At 54.0% G+C, this 14,480-nt stretch overlaps 3 protein-coding genes across 3 annotated transcripts; all 3 read left to right on the top strand.

Moving 5' to 3' along the window:
* Positions 1 to 2,356: 2,356 nt before the first annotated feature.
* LOC113971308 (C-C motif chemokine 3-like) lies at positions 2,357 to 3,366 on the top strand. Its single transcript, XM_027691094.1, has 3 exons — positions 2,357 to 2,432; positions 2,606 to 2,720; positions 2,887 to 3,366. The coding sequence occupies exons 1-3, from the start codon at positions 2,360 to 2,362 to the stop codon at positions 2,990 to 2,992; spliced, it is 294 nt and encodes a 97-aa protein (XP_027546895.1). The 5' UTR covers positions 2,357 to 2,359; the 3' UTR covers positions 2,993 to 3,366.
* A 790-nt stretch (positions 3,367 to 4,156) lies between these two features.
* Positions 4,157 to 5,426, top strand: LOC113971309 (regakine-1-like). Its single transcript, XM_027691095.1, has 3 exons — positions 4,157 to 4,280; positions 4,702 to 4,819; positions 5,199 to 5,426. The coding sequence occupies exons 1-3, from the start codon at positions 4,208 to 4,210 to the stop codon at positions 5,293 to 5,295; spliced, it is 288 nt and encodes a 95-aa protein (XP_027546896.1). The 5' UTR covers positions 4,157 to 4,207; the 3' UTR covers positions 5,296 to 5,426.
* Positions 5,427 to 11,272: 5,846 nt separating this feature from the next.
* On the top strand, positions 11,273 to 12,175 carry LOC113971310 (C-C motif chemokine 4-like). Its single transcript, XM_027691096.1, has 3 exons — positions 11,273 to 11,345; positions 11,691 to 11,799; positions 11,949 to 12,175. Exons 1-3 carry the CDS (start codon positions 11,273 to 11,275, stop codon positions 12,040 to 12,042), a joined length of 276 nt encoding a protein of 91 aa, XP_027546897.1. The 3' UTR covers positions 12,043 to 12,175.
* Positions 12,176 to 14,480: the final 2,305 nt, after the last annotated feature.

The following is a 14,480-nucleotide window of genomic DNA, read 5'->3' as shown; positions in this document are numbered from 1 at the left end:
GGGCAGCCATGGGGCTGCAGCATCCGCCGGGACATCCACATCCCACCCAGAAGTGGGAGATTTGGAGCACTCGCAAATTTTTTGGAAGGGGCAATGAAAGCTCAGCCACCAGCGGGGTCCTAAATGCCTCTGACAGCCCCCAGATTTGCCACCTCCCCCTGTGCAGGAGCGGGATCTGTCCCATCTGTTTTGCAGAGGCCAACACCTCTGCAGCCGAGTCTGGAGCCAGAGCTGGGAGTGCTGGCAAGGAGCCCCCCATGAAACAAGGGAGAAAAGGGAGGAAAAGGGTGCTTTTCAGCCCGGATCATATGCGGGACCAGGGGACCACTCCAGAGCAGAGACTAGTTCCACTCATCACAGCAGTGGGTCTGCCCGTGTCCTGTGCCCTTCTCTGTGCCAAACACAAGAGGGTTGATGAGCTGGAGGGGAGCAAACACCAGTTCCTCCTAAACCCATCAAGAGCCACAGGAACACCTGGTTTTGCCTCTGGAGCCTCCATGGACATCCCCAGCTCTGGTGCCAGATCTGTGCAACCCAGTAGAGCCCCGTCCTGGCAGATGTGGGGATGGGAAGGTGATATTCCTCCGGAGTTTCAGACAAGGCCGGGGGACCTGGAGCTGCTCAGGGGCTGCCAGATCCAGGGGCCCAGCTGGGGCTGGAAATCTCCCATGTTCCAAAATCTCCCATGCTCCAAAATCCCCTGTCTGCAGGGTCCACTCATCCCACAGGGCCAACACCAGGGCCCTGAGGGCAGGGCAGAGGGATGCTGCACGTGCTGGGAATGTCATTCCTGGGCTTCTTTGGCCTGCTGCATCCCAGTATTTTGCCTAGGAGTCTTTAAAAGGGGTTTTTCCCAGACTAATAAACACTGTTTGGGTTTCCTTGTGTTTCATTTTCTTCTTGCAGGGAATATTTCCTGCCCTTAGACGAGCTCCTCGGTGCGTGGGGGTAAGAATAGGGATGAGGGAAAGGATGGATCCGGTCAGGGAAAGGCAAGCCAGGCAGCTGTGCCGGACCAGAACCAGTTCTCATCAGCTTTCCTCTGCTCCCTGAGGAGAGATTAACTGGGAGTTTGGGTGATGGTGGAAGGTGCTCTGCTCTGCCAGACAAACACAAACCCCCTTGTCTGCACCCAACAGCCCTGGGGCATCACCCCGCCCCACTTCCTGCACCTCATGATTATCCCACACATCCACCCCAAGCAAAATGAGGCTGATTTCTAGGAAATGGCTTTGGAGAAGAGCAAATGGAAGATGATGTGTGGTCTCACCATGGATGTGGTCCTCATTCCCATCCAGGCAGGAGCCTGCCTGGATCAGCACCCCATGTCTTCTCCACATCAGGGCTGGAGGGCAGTCCAGAGGGTCTGGAATGCCACAGGGTGCCATCGGCATTCCCAGCCCCATGTGGTGGGATGTGGCTGCACAGCCGGGCTGGCAGGAATGTGTGTCTGCATCTCCCCTCTGCTTCCTCCCATCCGCCAGCTGCCGGCAGCTGGGATGCACCCTGGGACTTGCAGGGGCTGGGGGAAGAAGGGGCTTTTTTGACAGCTGCAGCCAGGCAAAATCCACAAGGGAAGCCCCAAACTGGCCTCTGCCTTTCCCAGCTCAGCACGGCCAAGAACATGAGCTGCTGCTTTGGCACCAAGTGGAGGGAAGTGGAGCCACCTGCCCATCCTCCCCCCCATCCTCGTGGGCCCCAAACACCCCCAAAACCAGCACAGAGACGTTTCTGTGCCTGATGCAACCCAACAGAAGCTGCTTCTCTGTGGGTTTATTTTCTCTATGGCTTTTTTATTTCTTTTTGGAGGAGGCATATTTGAGTGTTGGTCCCCTGGACCAGGATGCAAAGCAATAGGATACAAAATTTCACGGTGCAGGGGGAGGACACAGACAGTTGGGAGTGTGTGGGGCTGCCAGGGACCCTGCTGGATGCTGTGCCTGTCCCTGGTCCCACCCAAGGGGCACAGAGTCTCTCACCCACCCTGTGGTCCCACCATGGGGCACAGAGCCTACCCAGGGAATAAGGGCGCAGAGCCAAACTTTGGGAACAGCCTGTCCATCAGCCCTAATGCTGGAGGCAGGAGCTCAGGAAAAATCCCAAGCCCATTGGATGCCAAAAGCGTGGCCTGGGAGCAGATTTTTCTTTTCCCAGGGTTGAGCTGGGAGGGGATCAGTATCACTTACCCTCTGTGCTTTGGGACATGGCGAGGGACCAGGTCCTCCCCCTGCTCACGCAGCTGCTGGCCCTGGGGGAAGGCAGGCCCCTGCTCCCCCATAAAAGCAGCCGGGCAGCCCCGAGCCCAGCACACGGACCAGTCCCGGCCCCAGCACACAGAGCAGCCCTGCCACAATCCACCATGGCAAAGGCAACCGGCATCATCTGCGCCCTCCTCCTCCTCACCACGCTGTGCTGGCAGAGCCTGGCTCAGAGTGAGCACCACGAGCTGGGGGACGGGGACAGACCCTGGGATTGTGGGGACGGGTTTGCCTCGTGCATGGGGAGCAAGTGGGCTCTTCCCAAAGAGCTGTTGTTCCCACAGCTGGCAGGCTGAGGTGGGAGGTGGGGGTCTCCAGGCTAAGTTGAGCTTGTGCTGTCCCCCCAGGAGCTCCAGCCATGCCAGACAAGTGCTGCTTCAACTTCCAGACGAGAAGGATCAAGAGAGACAACGTCGTTGCCTGTTATCCCACCAGCCCGGAGTGCCCACACCAGGCTGTGATGTGAGTACCCTAAATCCACCCTGGGGGTAAAGCCCCTCTAGATCCTGCCAGACCCCTTGCCTTGCTCTGGTGGGTCCAATCCTGACCTCCTGTGCCTCCTCTAGGAAACTCATCACTGGGGTCCCTGTACGACCACCCCCCTAACCTCTTCTTCTCTCTGCCCCAGTTTCAGAGTGAGGAACGGGAAGGAGATCTGCACCCAGGCAAGCAGGGCGTGGGTGAAGAGATACCAACAGAGCTTCCAAGTCAGCTCCTTCTCCATCCCCAGCTAGTGGGGTGGCCAGAGGCAGCAGGGACTCCTCTCCACGGGGGACACCACCAAGGCAACCCCTCTGCAGAGGTGGCTGTGGGGACACATTGGGACAGAGCAGCTCATCGGGAACGCCCTCCCCACCACGCTGGGATGACCGTCCCTATCTCCCTGAAGGCAAAGAGCCTTTGCCAACCCCGGCATCCCACCAGGATGGAGTGTGCTGACCCTGTGGGACGCTCGGGTCTGGATCCTCTGCTAGTCCCCATGAACTCCATGGCAGAGGGGCTGCTCCTGCCAGCCTGGCAGCAGCCAAGGGGCTCAGGGGGAGCAGCTCCACAGTTATTTTTTGTACAACACACTGAACAGAATTAAACGTGATCTCACACATGCAAACATCTGTCTGTGTGAATGTCTTGGGAGTGGGCAGATCCTGCTGCCGGCTTTCCCAGCCAGGTGCTGGGATCAGTATGGAGCCAGGAAGAGCTGAAGCCACAGCCACGTCTCTGTGAGGATGTCCAGGGTGAGCATGGGGCCAAAACACGTCCATGCTTTGGGGAAGCACCAGGGAGAGCGGCAACAGGAGGGCACAGCCCATGAAGAGGGGGCTTCCCGTGTTCCTCATCCACCATCCTGAGGAGAAAGCCCTGGCCCAAATTCTGTCAGAGGAGCCCCTCAAGGATGCCTGGTCGGGGCCCCACTGACAACCCAAAATCCCAGTATGGGATCCAAGATGTACACTGAGACAGGGACAGGCACCGTGACGGGCAGCCAGCAGTGGGTCTCAGGGTGGGCTGGGGCAAATCCAGCTACCACCGAGCCACTCACCCACTGCAAAATTGCAAGAGAGGCATCAGAACTGATGGTAATGGGTGGGTTTTGAAAAGAAGCTCTCACAGGACTTTGTCAAGTTGAGCACCATCCTGTGTGGTTTGCTGGTGGTGATAACCAGACTCAAAATAGACACCCAGCCCCAGTGCATCACTGGCAGCTCGCCACACTTTCCAGCAGCCCTCGGGTATCTCAGTGGCCAAAGGGGTTGGGAGAAGGAATTTCCCTTCACCACTTGCCCTTTACCAGGTGGTTCTTTCCGTGGGGAGAGTCCAGAGCTGTCATGGAACACCTGGCAGGAGTTATATATTGTGCCAGGGTGCAGGCAGGAGGGGCAGGTAGCTCTCAGTGGCCTGAGACAGGGAGAGCTGCCTTCTGCTGGTGCTGACTGAGCCCTGTGTTGGACATGAAGATCTACTCCTTGGCCCTGCTCACCCTGCTGCTGGCAGCTCCCTGGACTGGAAGCCAGGGCAGGTCCCGTAAGTACTGACACCGAGCCTTTCCCCACGGCTGCCCCAGACCCTCCCCTGATGGGATTTGGGAGGGGGATGAGAGTTCAGCTCCTGCTTCTGCCACAGGACTGGGAGGCTGAGGGGCATCACCAGCTGCCCCAGCACAGGGCTGTCGTGGACTTGTTCAAAATGAGCAAAACCAGGCTTGGGGGTGGCTTCAGTCCCAGAGCCCCAGCTGGGGAGATCTGCCGAGCAAACCCCCCACAGGCAGAGGAATGGGGGGCTCCTTCCCTGGGGACAAACATTACCACTGAGGATGCAAGAAGAGACCCCCTGTAGCACAAGGGAGCAGGAGAGTCCCCAGAGGAGCACCCACACCCCTCAGCAGAGCACCCACACCCCTCATACCAGGCGTGGGAGAGCACTAAAACCTCTTGTCTCCTCTTAGTCCGCGGATCTCATGCCATATGCTGCCACAAGAACATGTTCATCCGGCGGGAAATCCATGCATCCAAAATCAAGAGCTACCGGAACACACCTTCCCTCTGCTCCCGCAAGGCTGTGATGTGAGTAACCCCAGTTCCCACCCAGCCTTCCTCCCTGGCATCCCACTCCTCACCCTCGCTCACCCACCTTTCCTACCAGTTGTTCTGCCCTTGGGAAGCCCCCAAAAACAAGCCACCCTGCAAAGGGTTCTGTGGGTGATGGTGCCCTAACCTGGCTCTTCACATTCCCCTCCCTCCTCGCTGCTTAATCCCAAATAGCCCCAAAATCCCCCTATTTCAGCTGCCAGCCAGAAAAACAGGAAGGAAGCCAAAATTGCAGAGATTACCAAAAGTCAGCACTTCCAGGGAAAGCAGGGGGCAGGATGCTGCAGGCACCTCCAGGCTGGCAGGGATCCATCCCACAATCCCGAGCTAATGCAGGATACTCTTTCCCCCAAAGTTTGGAGCTGCAGAAGGGGCCAGTCTGTGTGGATCCAAAGCTGAGCTGGTTCCAGAAGTACCTGAAGGAAAAGAAGTCGATCAACACCTCCATGTGAAGCTGCCTTCCCCACAAGCTCTATTTATTTGTTTTCCATAATTATCTGTATGTTCTTGTGTCATTAATTTATGGAGCTGGCTCCGTCCCCTGCCCTGCCATCGCCCCCTCCATTGTCCAGTACATCCCTCAATGGAATCAATAAACCATCTTGTGCTGACCTGGAGTGAGATACGTGAATCCTGTGGGAGAAAATGGGTCATATCAGGGCTCAGCATTCCCACAGAGAACCAAGAATAGTCCAGGAGCCCTTGGGAGGGCAGGGAAACCCAAAGGGCCAAGGCTGATGCCCCCAGCTCACCTCCAAGATGAAGCAGCCCCTGGCCAGACGTGGCCTTTAAGGATGCCCTGGGCAGCTGCCTGCCTGGTGGGATGGGGATTGAGGCAGGGAAAAGGCAGGTGAGGTTGGCAATGGGAGAAGGGTTGGCTTTGGGGGGTTCAGGGGCTGGTTTGGTTTTGTCCCAGCTGGATCAAGTGGTTAAACAAAGGTGGCTGCAGAAGGAGAGAGAGGGGCCGTGAGGTTTAGCACTGTCCTCCAGACCTGGGCAGGCCCCTGGAGAGTGCCATCCATGGGAGTGATCCTCCAGGTCCCTGGAAATCCCCTTGTCTCATAGCAAAATCCCTCCTGCAGCCCCCAGAACCCGGGGGTGGCAACGGGGGTGGCAAACAACGGAAATCGAACCATATCAGGCCTGTCACTCGTGTCAGTAAATTCCTTAAAGAGAAGAAGAAATTGAACATGCAGATGCTTTTGGGTAGGTTTCCAGCAAGTGCAGGGAGGCTGGAGCATCCTTCATCCACCTGGTTCCCATCAGGACACCAGCCATGGAGCTTTAACTCTGTGTCCCTGCTGTGACCAGAGGAACAGGGTGAGAAGGGTATTTGTGTCACACCTGGCGAGAAGTTGGGAAGGGATGGTGACTCCACCACTGCCCTGGGCAGCCTGTGCCAGCGCTGACAACCTTTCCAGTGAAGAGTTTTCCCCTAATATCCAATCTAAACCTCCACTGGTGCAACTTGAGGCTGTTTCCTCTTGTCCTGTCACTTGTTACCTGGGAGAAGAGTCCGAACCCCACTTGGCTACAGCTCCTGTCAGGGATTTGAAGAGAGAGAGAGAGAAGGTCCCCCTGAGCCTCCTTTTCCTCAGGCTGAGCCCCCCCCCAGCTCCCTCAGCCACTCCTGGTGCTCCAACCCCTTCCCCAGCTCCGTTGCCCAAGGTCTGATCCCTGGGGAACACCACTGGTGACCATCCCCAGCTGGATGTCACTCCATTCCCACCACTCTCTGGGCCCAGCCGTCAGCCAGTTTGTCACCCAGTGAACAGGGCACCCATCCAAGCCATGAGCAGCCAGTTTCTCCAGAAGAATGCTGTATTATCTACTTCCCTATTAGTTTGTGACTCACTTGAATCATCTTTTTGATGAGCTGGGACATGCTTTACTTTTAAAGATACCTTTATACATATTGCCAGATTTGTTGCCACATATCTGCCCCCCTTTAGGGTGTTTCTGTACAAGCCACTGACCTTGGGCCCAGTCATCTGCCACAATCCCCATGGGACCATATCATCTGGAATTGTTCCTTCTAATTGAAAAGAATATTCTTGCCCGTGACTGGATAACTGCACATGCTCAGCCAAAGCATTTTTGCAGGCATTCTTTAGAAAATGAGACTTGACATCTCCAGCTTTTCTAGAGCTGCTCTTTGGTGCTGCAAGTCCAAGAATTAAGCAGAATGCTGCTCCCCTTGGGATTTTCTGGAATGCCAGCCCCCACGGGAGCGCTGCAGCCTCCTGCAGGGGGAGAGGTTGTTCCTGCTCTTACCACTCTCCTTCCTGCACCAGTCTGGTGCAGAAGTCACTTAAGCTGGAGGGAGAAGAGCTGTCTTTGATTTAGGACCACAGAAAACTCCCTGCCCTGAGTTGTGGTAGTGGTTCTTTGTGCAGGGCATAGCACAGGATCCTCGGAGGGGGAAGGGACATTTGGGAATTGGACTTTAAAATGTATCAGTGGGGACTGGTCTAGGATTTCTGCTTTGAATGCTGAGTTACTCTCATAAAACAATGCACTCCAGGGTCAGTGACAGCTCCCTGCAGCGTGAGGCTGGCAGCTGACCTGGGTTCTCCTCATAACCACAAGCCACGGGACCCCTTTGCATAATTTTTATCAATGAGTGTCACTTCCCAGATGGATGTTGCATAATGCCATGTGGCTTTCTCTTGAATGGGATGGTGGTAATGGCAGTTTCTTTCATTTCTTTCTGCCTGTGGTTTCCTCCTGCCTCAGGCTGGTGCACAGGGCAGGCAGAGGCTGCTGTCACCCCATTAGTGCTGCCAAGTGCAGGGCCCCGGGTGTCTGGAAGCCTCTCCTGAAGGAGGTGCTGAGAACATCCCTCTGCTCTGACTCAGGGTCAGAAATGCAGCCTGCTGCCAGCAGCAGGGCTTTGTCCTCAGGGAAAACTCTCTGCAGAGCTGGAGAGGCTTCCCTAAGGTTGGCTGCAGGCTGAGGCAGAGTCTGAGCTTCCCTCAGCAGGCCTGGGGACCAGAGGCAATGCTGTGCTCTTACGCTCCAGGATGGAGATCATCGCTTGTCTTCTAGTCTGGATGAACCCCGGGGTTCATCAACAACAGCCCCAGAGGGTGATGTGGTTTTGAGACTTGAATTCCCTTGTTTTCTTTGGGAGACTCATGCAAGGCAGTGCCAAAAGCATCAGGTCATGCAAGACTAGTGCCATGTTTGCTCATCTCTGGCTTTCTGGTACCTCTCCCACTCCATGTGAGTTTTTCCTGCTAATGAGATGGCCACAGCCAGGTTCAGGAGGAAGTTAGGGACATCTTTGGGGCCTTTTTGTTTGATCACACCTGCCTTACCCACCTCTTCCTTACTTATTTGTTCTCTTTTCCCTTTTCTCACCTCGGTGCACTAAATTTTTACTGTGTTGAATACTTGACCATAACCTCTTGTCTTGTTTATGCAAAGAAAAGCCAAAAAGAAGTGGCATCTTTGGTATTTACTCCTCTTCCTAACTAATAGGCTTTTCCTTTCCTTTATTTTTCAAATTTATATTTGCAAAGCTGAAGTTTCTGGTTTCCTGTGTTTCCTGCCCTGATTCCAAGGGTCTTCCGTGACAGGAGAAATAAAACTGCAAGTCATTTCTTCACTCTCCCTTTACACCAGTTCCTTATATTTAATTCCTTAAACACAAACTATCTACTTTTATTGAGCCGCAGTTCTGTGCAATTCGTTGAAATGTCCTCAATTCCAGTTATAATGGAAAGTATTTCATCAGCATCCAGTAAGAAGTCCCATCCGGCCCTCATCTAAATGGAGAACTGAAAGCTTGGCCAGTCACTTCTGCATCAAAGAGGAAATATTTCTGCCTTTTCCATCAGAAATAATCTTCGTGACTGTGAGATTTCCTGCGGTTCCTGCCGGATGTCAAATCTTCCTCTGGTAACTGCTGAAGCCAGTGCCCACAGATCATTCTGTTTATCATTGCCCTGATTTCAGCTTCTATCCCCCCTGGGTGGGGGATATCCCTTACCACCCTCCTGGTACTTGTGGGTTCCCAGTGCTACTCTCCTGCCCATCTCACCCTTTTTCACTCGACTTGGGCAAGCAAAGGGGCTCCCACCAAGCCAGTCTGGTCCACTGCCATTGCTCATCCCTGGCTGTTGGCCCCTGCCCAAGCCCAGCTCACCCCTGGCTCGGGGCTGCCTCCCCAGAAGAAACCCACCCTGTGTTGAGGTAGCTCAGCATCTTGTTCCTGTGGCTGACCCAGACAGCAGTTTCTGGTTTCCTTCATCATAAAAGCCTGTTGCACAGTGTTGTCCTCCCTCCCACTTCTCCTCCATGCACCAAGCAGAGCTGGCTCTGGTGAGGGCAGGAGAGGTGCCAGGATGGGCTGGCTGCAGGGCAGAGTCTGGAGCAGGTCTCTGTGGGACACGTGAGGGTTTACAGGCAGAGAGGTTCATGAAAACACAAAAAGCTTCTGTTGGCTGGCCCTGGACTTGGGATTCCTCTGCACACAGTGGATGCTTTGAGCTTAGGAGAAACCACTCAGTGCCTCTGCAATGGCCTCAACAGAAAAGACTCATGCAGGTCTCCACTTCTCTGAGGAACTGAGTCCCTTCCTTCTGCCTTTGTGCATCCGGGGACATGGGACAAACAGGAGTTTTTACGGCAGGTACTACCTCTCCTCCAAGCCCTTCTCAAATGCCACAGATGAAAACCTTGGTCACTGTTAAATACAAAGGATTTATTCCTCTATAGCCACACAGAGAGCTGCTGAAACAGAAACGGCTGAAACCTGGGCACTTGGAGAAGGGAGCTGGAACAGCTGGAACAGCTGGATTGGTTCTTCCACTAGAGGCCAGATCAGCACTGCCCAGCTCCTCCTGACCCACTCCAGGGAATGATTTACATCCGTTCCCACCTCTGTCCCACCTGGGAGCGAAGCAGCCCCTGTTGGCTGGGGAAGGTTTGCTGGGCAAAAGGCCGTGGCAGGTGCTGGGAATGGGAGGACAAGCACTGGCATTGCTCAGCATTTCTGTGAGTGGGACTTTTCCCCTGAATCAGGGCGGCAGGAATTAGTCATGCCCGAGCCAGGGCCAGCAGGAAGGCCAGGGGAAGCCAGGGGTTTGTGTGGTAGCTGGGAGACAAGTAAACAACCCTTTCATGGCACCACGGGGCAGCATCAGGGAAAGGATGGAAAAGGAAAAAAAAAAAATGGAAGAAGGAGCGAGTTTGGCAGCTCCCTCTTTCTGGTGTGCCACAGAGGGGGATGTTTGGGAATTACCCTCTGGCATTGCAAATGCTGCCCCTTTTCGGTCCCCTCACGTGTCCTCACATGGGGGTGTTTGCTTTTCGGGACTCAGTCACAAGAGAGACCTTAAATTGGATGAAGTTATCCTGTTTGGGTAGAAGTGGACAGGCAGTAATTGCAACAGCTTGGCCATTAAGAGGCTGCAGCCAAAACTAAAATTCTTTGAGAGGTGTAAATCCTGTGTTCAGTCCAGGGACACGGAGGGTGGCTGAGCCCACTGCTCCAGCCCCAGAGCAGGGCAACAGAGCCCAGTGCCTGCACATGCAGGGACTCCATGGGTCTGCAAACTTTCCCATATGGGAACACTGCTTTTGACCTTAATACCAGCAAAAAGGGACAAATGTGAGACCCACAGTGACTAACACAACCTTGTTCCTACATGATCCTTCCTTCCCTAAATGTCCAAGCAAGACCTAGAGCTGTCAGTGGAGATGAACATGTGCGATGCATCGTGACAGAGAGAACTCTGGATCCCTGTGGTGCAGCAGGGAGAGAACTGGTATTTGTGGCAAACCTGGGCAGAAGTTGGGATCTGCCTCCTGGCAGTGGATTTCTGCCAGCAATAGCGGCAGTGGCTGGGGGTGTCCATGCCAGGGCCCCTGAGCTGGCCTGGGGTCTCCATCCAGGAACTCTCTCCACAGCTCCTGACACAGCGATGCTGCTGGGGCTGCTGCAGAGCACATCCCTGCCCAGGGTCTGTTTGCTGTTGGTCCTTCACAGCTGCCTGCTTGGGATTGACATCAGAGCTCTGGCTCTGGGATTGACATCAGAGCTCTGGCTGTGCAGCTTCACAAGCCCAAGTTGCCTCATGGCCTGTGCAGCCCTTGCAGCAGTGGCAGAGTCACTGTCGGCATTTGGGCTCCAACCAGTCCCCACCAGGCACCCAAGGAGCATCTTGAAAGTTGCAGCCTCGTGGCCAGCAGTCCCTTCCCCTTCTGCGGTTTCCTTTCCTTTTCCAGCTCAGCAAAACTGGCTGATCCTGACATAATTTCCCCGGTATGATGCACTCACTTTCTTTCCTTGAAACCCTGCGCCCGCCCAGCGCAGGGGGATAAAAGGAGAGCATGGCCACAGCGGTGGAGCATCGTGCAGAGAGAGCCCTGCAGCCTCCCCAGCTCCAGCCCTGCTCACAGAGCCCTTGGCCCCACAGCACCATGAAGGTCCTGGCAGCCTCTCTGCTCGCCCTGCTCCTCATGGCCTCCTGCTCCCCTTCCGAGGCCCATCTCGGTGAGTCACTGTGTCCTCCTCGGGCTGGGGGGACGTCGCTCCACGGGAGCTGCTGGAGAGCCCCATCCCCATCAGCGGGACCCTCTGGGGCTGTGGGCAGGGTTGGGGGCGGTAGACTTGTGTCCCAGTGTGGGATGGAGGGTTGGGGGCAGGAGATTTGTGTCCCGGTGTGGGATGGAGGGTTGGGGGCAGGGTTCTCCTGGGGAGCCACTGCCAGAGAATAGGACACAACAGGAGGGTGGGAGATGGCAAATCCTTGGGGAACATCATGTGCCAGTGGGACCAGAGCCTGTGCTGTAGCTGGAGTCTCACCAGGGCTGTCTGTCTGTCCCTCTGCCCTCACAGACGGCGTCCCTCCCACCTGCTGCTTCACCTACCAACAACGTCCCATCCCTCTTCGCCTCATTGACTCCGCCTTCATCACCAGCAGCACATGCACCAACCCGGGGGTGATGTGAGTACCCACCACTGCCAGGGGCTCGGGGTGGCCGGGAGGGACTTGGGGACGTGGCTGGGGACACTCAGGGTGCTGCTGGTGGGACCCAACGCAGGCACCTCGTGCCCTCTGTGCAGCACCTCAACACGGGATTTTTCTCCTGGCAGAATGGTCACCAAGAAGGGGAGGCAGCTGTGTGTGGATCCCCAGGAACCCTGGGTGCAGGAGCGCCTGAAGCACTTCCAGACCCCAAAGAACTGACCTGATCCTTCCTCACTGCCACTCGTGATGCCCACAGTCCCACCCCTGCGTGGCCTCCAGCCTCAGGCACACAAGAGAGCCCCTGACCTGCAGCCTCCTTCAAGGGGGAAAATTGTTTTATTTAACTTATTTAAGTTAAGCTAAATAATGTTTTTCTAAAAAAAACGAAGAAAAAAGAAGGCACAAAAATAATTTATATTATGTCAAAATAATACACTAAAATAAAGATAATTTCAATTATATCAGTGTGTCTGTTAATGAAGAGTCAGTTTTGATGCCTCCCTGCCGGAGCCCCGATGTGGGAGAAGGGACCCACAGGGACCCCCCTGCAGATTGATGAGGCAAAGAGTCTGGTCCTGCTGCTCCAGCTGGTGCTTCCAGCAGAAGGACCTGTGGGATGGAGGTGACAATTCATCCAGGGCCCTGAGCGGTGCTGTCGTGGTCTAAGCCCAACTGGCCACTGGGCTCAGCCACTCATCCACTTCCCCTTACCCCAGTGGGATGGGGAGGAGAATCAAGAGCTCATCAGGAGCACCCTGATGAGCAAGAGTAACACTTGTGAGTTAAGAATGGCTTAATAATTGAAACAAAGTAAAATACAATAATATAGTAATTTAAAAGTGAGAAAACGCAAGAACGAGTGATGCACAATCCAGCTCCTCAGCAGGTGCTGACTGATGCCAAACCTCATCCCCAAATCCCAACTGGCCCTTCTGGGCATGATGTTTTATGGGGTGGAGTATCCCTTTGGCCAGCTCAGGTCAGCTGTCCCAACTATGCTCCCTCATAGCTCTTTGTGCAGCTCCTCAAGTCCTTGGCCAGGGTAAACACTACTTAAGAACAACTAAGACATCAGTGTGCTATCGACATTATTCTCACACTGAATCCATCATCAAATGTCCTCCAAAAAATCAAAAATCCATAAAAGAATCAACATAGCTGATACTATCTTTGTTTTAATTTATTATCTTGACATACTTTAAATATCCTGACACACAGCAACATTAACCTAATAGCTTCCTTTTATAAGCTCAGAGATATTTGTGATGAAGGAAATTCAGTGGATCTCTTTTGTCTGAGCTTCAGGAAGGCACTTGAAATGATGCCACATAGTAAATTATTAGATAAGGCAGAGAAGATGTGACTGGCATTTGAAAAGTAAATTCGGTGAAGAGCTGCCTGAAAGGAGCAGGATAATTGCTTCAGCTGAAAGGGGGGTTACCCATACAGTTCCTCGAGTTTCTGCCTCAAAAATTACTCTGCTTAACATTTGCCTTAATGATCTTGGCACAAAAAGCAGGAGAAGGCAAAGGAAATGTGCTGATGAGGCAAAACAAGATGGCATCATCAATCTAGAACAGGCCAGGATATCACAGAGAAAGATTATAATGACCTTGAGGGCTGGAGTAACAGAGAAGGGATTCGAGTCAGCAGAGCAGACTGTGTGAGCGTGCTGTTGGGAACAAGGGAGAGCAGCAATGGCCATTCCAGTTTGGGAGCCTGTCAGCTGGAAACGTCTGGGGCAGGGAAGGACCCACGATACACATCACAGGACTGTGCCATGACCCTGGTGTTAAACTGCATGAGAAAAGTCAAATGTAAAGAGCTTGGGTTGAGGGGTTGGGAAAACAAGGGACTGATCCATGTGAAGGCACCAGAGTCAGCCCCCGGAGTGGGGACACACAGCCACAAACTGGCTGGGAATACCAACAGAGGGGAAATTAGGTTTCCACATGAAAGAATTTTGTCATGCAGGTTTCTGACCCCAGCAGGGCAGACAAAAACCAACCACGCTCACGTGGATATCAGTCCTGCTGTGCAACCAGCACGATCCAGAATCCATCCAGACTGGAGGTGGGATCTTCCTTCTCAGCGTGAATTGTCTTTACAAGAGCCTATTCACAGAGGTGGTTTAGAGTCCTGTTTCAAAAGGTGCCACTAACAGCAATGTTGTTTTGGAATCCAGTGTTCTACAGGGCTGCACAACCCCCGTGAGCCCGGGCGGGTGGCAGCTGCCTACTCCTATTCCCAGGACAAGCACCAGATTCACTTGTTCCCCTCCAGGACTGCAGATGGTTTCAGTGGTTGTGGCTTTTTGATATGTGATTAACTGCTTCCCTCTGAAACTGCTCTGGCCTGCTCAGCTCCACCATTCAGTCTGGAATCACAGAATAATAGCACTTCTTCCAAATCTCCTCCAGAATCTCCTTTTTTGGACACTCCCATCTCTAATGGCCCACCTTTCTCTGCCCTGAAGGAGCAAGGCTGAGGCAGAGTCTCAGGTAGTGCAGACACTCCAGTCTCCTAAACTGACCTCTTGCTGCTCCAGCTCCCCAGGAATCAATTTAGTTTTACAACAAACTAAATGTTTACAACTAACATTTTACTCTTCACATTCACTGCATGTACCCATCCCAGCATTCCAGCCTTGCTGCCAT

Source organism: Neopelma chrysocephalum, unplaced genomic scaffold (genome assembly GCF_003984885.1).
Source record: "Neopelma chrysocephalum unplaced genomic scaffold, ASM398488v2 Primary Assembly neopelma1_82, whole genome shotgun sequence".
Classification (NCBI taxonomy): domain Eukaryota; kingdom Metazoa; phylum Chordata; class Aves; order Passeriformes; family Pipridae; genus Neopelma; species Neopelma chrysocephalum.
This window is presented reverse-complemented; position numbering and strand designations above follow the sequence as displayed.

Coding starts and splice junctions, on each gene's coding strand:
- LOC113971310 (XM_027691096.1), top strand. CDS start 11,273: ATGAAGGTCCTGGCAGCCTCTCTGCTCGCCCTGCTCCTCATGGCCTCC. Junction 11,346..11,690: donor CCCTTCCGAGGCCCATCTCG/GTGAGTCACTGT, acceptor CTGCCCTCACAG/ACGGCGTCCCTCCCACCTGC. Junction 11,800..11,948: donor TGCACCAACCCGGGGGTGAT/GTGAGTACCCAC, acceptor TTCTCCTGGCAG/AATGGTCACCAAGAAGGGGA.
- LOC113971309 (XM_027691095.1), top strand. CDS start 4,208: ATGAAGATCTACTCCTTGGCCCTGCTCACCCTGCTGCTGGCAGCTCCC. Junction 4,281..4,701: donor TGGAAGCCAGGGCAGGTCCC/GTAAGTACTGAC, acceptor GTCTCCTCTTAG/TCCGCGGATCTCATGCCATA. Junction 4,820..5,198: donor TGCTCCCGCAAGGCTGTGAT/GTGAGTAACCCC, acceptor TTTCCCCCAAAG/TTTGGAGCTGCAGAAGGGGC.
- LOC113971308 (XM_027691094.1), top strand. CDS start 2,360: ATGGCAAAGGCAACCGGCATCATCTGCGCCCTCCTCCTCCTCACCACG. Junction 2,433..2,605: donor CTGGCAGAGCCTGGCTCAGA/GTGAGCACCACG, acceptor CTGTCCCCCCAG/GAGCTCCAGCCATGCCAGAC. Junction 2,721..2,886: donor TGCCCACACCAGGCTGTGAT/GTGAGTACCCTA, acceptor TCTCTGCCCCAG/TTTCAGAGTGAGGAACGGGA.